At 33.7% G+C, this 6,707-nt stretch overlaps 1 protein-coding gene across 1 annotated transcript in view; it reads right to left on the bottom strand.

Moving 5' to 3' along the window:
- Positions 1-4,376, bottom strand: part of LOC106467038 — a 12,998-nt gene extending 8,622 nt beyond the window's left edge. The window contains exons 1-2 of the mRNA XM_013927348.2: positions 3,193-4,376; positions 299-470 (exon numbers count right to left, since the gene is read on the bottom strand). Of these exons, the coding sequence (XP_013782802.2) occupies positions 299-470; positions 3,193-4,176 (1,156 nt within the window). The 5' untranslated portion in view covers positions 4,177-4,376. The remainder of the gene's footprint in view (positions 1-298; positions 471-3,192) is intronic.
- Positions 4,377-6,707: the final 2,331 nt, after the last annotated feature.

Here is a 6,707-nt window from a genome sequence, read left to right as displayed (position 1 = left end):
ATATACCTTATCTCCAAGTACAGAGCTGACTCTCATGACAAATAAGATATACCTTATCTCCAAGTACAAAGCCGAGTCTCATGACAAATAATATATACCTTATCTCTAAATTTAGAGCTAACTCTGGTGTCAAAGATCTCCTAGTATAGAGATGACTGGCGTCAAAGATCTTCATATATTTACTGTTTAATTATATTGCTTTTTAAATACATATCTTTAGTATAATCTTTCCTTTATTCAGTTATGACTTATGGATAACAGTATGAAAGTCTTTCAAAGTTATAATAAAGCATTTTACCCATGTTTTCCAGATAGTTCTTTAGTTCTTTGTTTTGCTGTTGTATTTCTGTTAAAAGTTGATTATTTATAATTGCATAATCTTGGAACTTATAAGCAAACCAGCTTAAAATAGCTACTGCCAAGCCACACACTATCTTCCGACATAGGCAGATGTGCCAATAAACAGGACCCTGTTGAAAAAAATTAACCTTTAGAGAAACAAAATTTAACTTAAACAATTATAAAACCTTTTACTCTATGTTTTAAACATTAATAATAGATAATTTAACATAGGCCTTTAGCAACATTTCATGCAGAATTTTCTATAAGTTACAAAAAAAAAAGAACAACAAGAGAAAATGAAAAGTATGTAGCTGTTCTTTTTTGTATTCAAATTTTTTATTACAAATTATATCATTCTGGTGTAACTACTATTATGTTTGTTCTGTAACTCTAGCTTACTGAAGATGAAATTCTGAAGATTCCAAAATGTTTAATACAAGCCTCAACAAATTCCGGCACCAGGTCACCATGGCGACTAAAAATTTAAACATGGTGCCTAGTACTTTCTCACATTTTATTCGTGCGTAGAATTGTGCTAAATAGAACTCGAACTTTGTTTCTAGGATTTTAATGGTGGGTTCAGCACTTCAGATTTTTCAGGAATGAATCGCTGCAGCTGCACAACACGTTACTAATTTCCTGCCATTTTGTTTTCCTTCTTTCTCTCAATTCAACCAATCAGTGCCCCTGTTTAGACTCAGACGAGACCAAAGGCAGTTTGTTCAGGCAATAGTATTAAGTGGTTGTTGATATCATGTGATTGTTAGCATGCACTCATTGCTGTGAAAGTGAATAAATATATGTAGCCCCAATTTCCCGGTACAAACAGTAGTGAAGTTAGGTTAGGCACACCTGGCTCCTGAGTTTTGGGGCTGAATATATTAATTAGATTACAGTTTCTGAAAAAGGAATCGATTACTAAAAAACACTAAAAAATGTGTGATATGTTTATATACCACAACTATATGGAGGCCAGAATGTAAACTTTTGTCACTAGTACATTCACCAGCATCCTGTATAGGGTGTCTGGCATGGAAGTCTCTTACTGCTAGATGCATATAGATGTGGTTTCAGATAGATCAGGCAAGAACCTCTAGTTTATTGTTTAATTATTCTTAATTCTTTAATCATTTGTGCATTATTATGAGGATGTGTTGTTGTTTTTTATCTCTAGTCTTGTTTCTACTTATTGTTTTTTTTAACTGGATCATTTTTTGAATGAACAGCAAACTTTATTGTTGCAAAAGTGTTCCCACTATTTAAGTGAAACTTTAATATTAAGTTCATGCCTCTTTATTAACATAAAAGAAAAAATAATAATATGAATCCACCAAAAGGAAATCTTGTATTACAAATCTTTTTTTTTCCCCCCAAAAGAAAGGGTGTGGAGTTGGTGTATTTAAATTTGATAAAGTGCCATACACATAAGATTAGCCTTAAAAAAAAATTGCATCTTTAGGGGCTGGAGAAGGACTAGTTAATTGGATTGAAGGATGGCTGGATGGGCAAAGCAAAGGTTATTAATGGAGTACAGTCAAACTGGACTCTTGTTACTGTTGGAATGCCTTTGATTTGTCTAATTTCCATTAACAATATTGATACGGGTATAATTCATAAATCAGTATAGTTTGCTGATCACATTAGAAGTATTTGTAGTTGTATTGCAGATGTTGAGGTTATTATAGGAATTCAATCAATCAATTAATTGGACAAATATTTGGCATGTAACCTTTAATTATAGTAAGTGCAAGGTAATGCATTTGGATTACAAAAATTTGAATCACACACTTGATAAAGATGGAAACCTGCTCAATGGTATAAATGGAGAAAAGGACCTCAGCATTGATGTGGATATATCACTTAAGGCACTGAAACAGTTCTCTGTTGCCAGTGGCAAAGCTAAAAAAAAATGTAGGGTGCATTTATAGACATTGATTACTGGTGAAATGAGGCAATTATCTCTTAATAAAAATCACTAGTTAGACCTCACTTAGAATAGTACAGTTTTGGTTTCCTCATCTAAGAAACAATACTGATATAATGAAAACGGTTCAGAGTAGGGATACTTGGGAGATTCCAGTGATGAAGACATTATGTGATGGGGATGGGTTAAGGTTTTTTATTATATTTTGAGAAAAGAAAGGAGAAGATTTTTCTAAAGTTTATAAGATTATCCAGGGAATCAATACAATAAAGGCTTTGACTTCTTTGTGCTATATTCCAAGTATAATAGGACAAGAGGACACAAATTAAAGACTTAGAAAAGACAGGCTAAGTTCATATCAAGACAGTTTTATTTTTAAAATACAGTGCTTGACTTATGGTACGAGTTACCATGGGTAATGGGGTAAGCCAGCTCACTCATTGCTGGAGTTTAAGAGAGGAATCACTGATTTCCTGAAAAATAAAGGATGGGTTTAAATTTTCACTTCTCTGAAAGGTGGATGTGGAAGGATAGCCCAAAAGGACCAAGTTGTCCCATGTTATACTTTTGTAAAGGGGATTTAATTTACTTTCTAAATCCACCTATCCATATACATACATAAGTAATTATAATCAAATGTTTACCTATTTGTCGTGTCTTGACATCTTCTGACAATGAGCTTATGAAGTTAATGACAAGTGTAAAAAAATAAAATAAAACCCATACTCTCTTAATATATTGGTTTACATTTTTTCAAAGCAAAACTATAGTTATCATTATGTTTGTAATTGTTTATTACAAATATAATTTATCCAGTTCTTGAGAATAATTAATTTTTGATACACGATTGATTATTATGCTCATTATAAATCAAAACCTATTTTATAAGCATTTAATATTAGCAAAACATCAAAAAATTAACTTACATCTGCTTCCAAGAGTTTATTTTGTTTAGCTTCAGCTTCAAGACTATACTGAGTAAGTAGTCTCTCAATGAGAATGTTTGCAGTAAAAAGAGCAAACAGCCAAAACCTTGCTTCACTGGTGCGAGATGTGGATGTTAACAAATATGACACAAAAGCTGCAACTAAATAAAAAACCAAAGAGTAAAACCCAGAAAATTCACCTAGAACAAATGATTGCAGTTTAGACACACGTTCAAATACCTCAAAGATCATCATACGCTGTTCATTGGTTGATGATCTGAACTCTTCAAAAAGAATCCGAACATTATCTCGAGAGCGCTCCAACTCTAAACTCAATCCTTCTCCACTTTTGGCAAGTTTATTTTGATTATTGAGAGAAAGTCTTTGTAGTTGCAGTAGTTGTTCTTGTGTTTCACCTGCCACTTTAAGTTGATGGCTGACCCGAGCAGAATTTACTGACAACTTTGAAATGACAGTTTCTGTTTGTTCTTGCCAAACTTGACTTTGAAGAAAAAAACATATACTTTGGGTATGTGTAAAAAACTCTGTGTATGATGCAAATGCCTTGTCATTAATATCGTGAATACATTCACTAACTTCAATTTCATTACTGCAAGGATATGTTTTCATTCCTAACTTCTGTAAAAAACAATTTGTAAATTTAAGAGCCACACGACTTTGAATATCGTCAGTTAGTTCCTTACAGCCTTTATGAAGATCTTCTACTGCCCTCTTCCAACACTCTCCATACTGAGGTAACTTGCTCGTAATAATTTCATACTGTTTTTGTCCTTCCATTAATTGATTTTTATTTCCAAACTGAGCTTGGATTATGTTTTCAGCGTTTATACCTTCTGTATTTAGAGAGTATACATTCCTCAATCCATTAAAATTAATCAATATCCCTATCATAAGAGGTAAACTAATATAAAGATGAAACTCATGCCTAAAAAGCCATAGAAAAATAATTAGAATTCTCGTCATCTCGGAAATTAATATTATGCAACAACAATAAAAGCAAAATAATAAAATTTACCTTACTCCAATAATAATTTAAAATATTCATGAGTTTCAAACTTTCCTTTAACCTTTTTTTAACTCACGATAATTAATCATAGTGTTGTTCTAATCAACACTTTATTTCGTCTTAGCCCTTTTCACACTCTTATTTATTTTGTATTAGACGCCAAACCACCTTCTAGTACTACCTGTACAGTACACTATATATCGAATAAATAGTTTATGAAACGCAAAACGAAATGAAAACAAATCATTACCATCATATTTCTGATTTGATAAAAGAGGTATTTTAAATTTATAATAAAAATTGGGTATTAGGAATTAAGGTATTCTAATGAAAAATTACTATTGAAAATAATAATAATACTGTTAATGCCCGTAAAGGAACACGGCCTATATATACAAGATAATATTTTATTTCACCGATGGTTGTAAACCTACAGATTGTCAAGAAGATTTGAGATGTCCTTTCATCCCCTGGTGAGTCAGTGATAAATTTAGGGTCTTACAATGCCTCAATCCAGGGTGTATATTCCCCGCAGTGGACAAAACGCGAATGGCCCGTTTTGTAGCTTTACGTGCTGAAACAAATAAAAGCTTCACTTTTACTACTGTATCGTTATTTAAGTCGTGGCAACATATATCTCCATTTTATTTTTATTTTTTTAATGAACAAACAAGAACGGTCCTAAGGTCAAAATGTTGAAGGCATGTGAGAGAGAGGAGTATGTATTTTGAGAACCTGGATACAGTGTTATTTTAAACATGGCAGGTCATGTGCCAGTTAGCGAAATAACTCAGCAGACGTAAGAAGGGATATACAACCGCATTTTCCACAGCTTAACATTGCATAACGTTATACACTTGTTGAAATTTATATTATAATTTAGGGGCCCCTTAACGACCTATAGGATTGAAATGCCCCTACTCCCTCTAACATCATCTTTGCAACCAAATACAGAAAAAAAGTAGTAAGATTTCTATAATTCTAAGCATCCTTTTTATTTTTTACATTTTATCATTTGCAGCAATTATAACTCTCAGATCGTGCATAAGTTCAATTTATCCCTTCTCAAAACCAAGCTAAACACAATTATAACAACAGAAAATACTGAAAGAAAAAAGTGCGTGGTCTACGATGTATTGATTCCTCGTTAATTGATACTTATAATTGTGATATGCAGGCGTACCATGTAATTACTAGAGATTGTGGTATTCTTAATTTGCCCTGATTACCCCCCAGAGTAACTTCCAGGAAGCGTAAAAACAGGAGGATTTTTTTCAAATATTCTATTACAAAGCAGGATTTGTATTTTTTCTACCTTTGACTGAGCCATTAGATAAAAAAAGACTGGATACAAGATTATAGACAATCACAATATTTTTTATGAGTGAAAGGAAAGTCAAGTATAATAATTAATATTAACTTTCAATCAGAGAAAGTTAACTACTTAGCGCGAAATTACAAATAAATCTAGTAGTTAGTATGGCTAATCATATATGCTTTTCTTACGTTCCTACTTATAAATATTATAATGTACTGCTTTATCAGTTGGATACCCTCGCTACATGAGGGCTATCTGCACTAGCCGTCCCTAATTTAGTAGTGAAAGACTAGAGGAAAGGCAGCTAGTCATCACCACCCACTGCTAACTCTTGGACTACTCTTTTACCAACGAATAGTGGGATTACTCGTCACATTATAACACCCCCACGGCTGAAAGGGCGAGCATGTTTGGTGGGACGGGTATTAGAATCCACGATCCTCAGATTGCAAGTCAAGTGCCCTAACCACTTGACCATGCTAGGCCCAGCAGAAGTGAAAGGACCCCCAGATTTTCGCTGACCATAGTAACCAACCCCAGTTCTGAGCAAGGCCGCCCAAGACTAGCTAAAAGAGACAAGAGGTGCTGCTGGAGATTAAGTCTGCCAGAATGAGCTGCTTCACCAGTATGTTAGACAGTGTGTACTAAATGGTGAAGTTGATGATCCATGAGGCAGCTGTAAACCTCTTTGTGTTGGTAGATATACTGCCACCAAGGGTGAAAGACAAATCGTGGTCGTGTAGAGCCAATGGGGATGCTTTTGGTAACCAACAATTCTGCGCCAAATAACAGAGATCTAATGTTCGTCCAAGTGTAGAAACTTTAAGTATGTCCACAGCACTTTACTTTTGAATGTTTAGGACATTCCAACTTAATATTGGCCAACAGTCAATGAAAAATATTTTTATTCTTTACAGGTTCTTACGAGTGAGGTTAAACAGATTCTTTCCCACCATTTAAGGGTGCAGACAAGAAAGGTCTTCACCCCTTTTTTAAGTATTTAAGACAGGCCGCTGTCTAGATCAGGGGTCACCAAACTTTTTTCACAGCGGGCCAGATAACTGAGAGAATGACGAGCGCGGGCCGCATAACCATTTTGTTCAATACAATACAGTGAATACACAAAAAAATAAAGACAACAAACATTTTTATTTATTTTATTTACCAAAA

This window comes from Limulus polyphemus, unplaced genomic scaffold (assembly GCF_000517525.1).
Source record: "Limulus polyphemus unplaced genomic scaffold, Limulus_polyphemus-2.1.2 Scaffold2467, whole genome shotgun sequence".
Taxonomy (NCBI): Eukaryota; Metazoa; Arthropoda; class Merostomata; order Xiphosura; family Limulidae; genus Limulus; species Limulus polyphemus.
The sequence above is the reverse complement of the archived record's forward strand: the minus strand, read 5'-3'. Positions and strand labels throughout refer to the sequence as shown.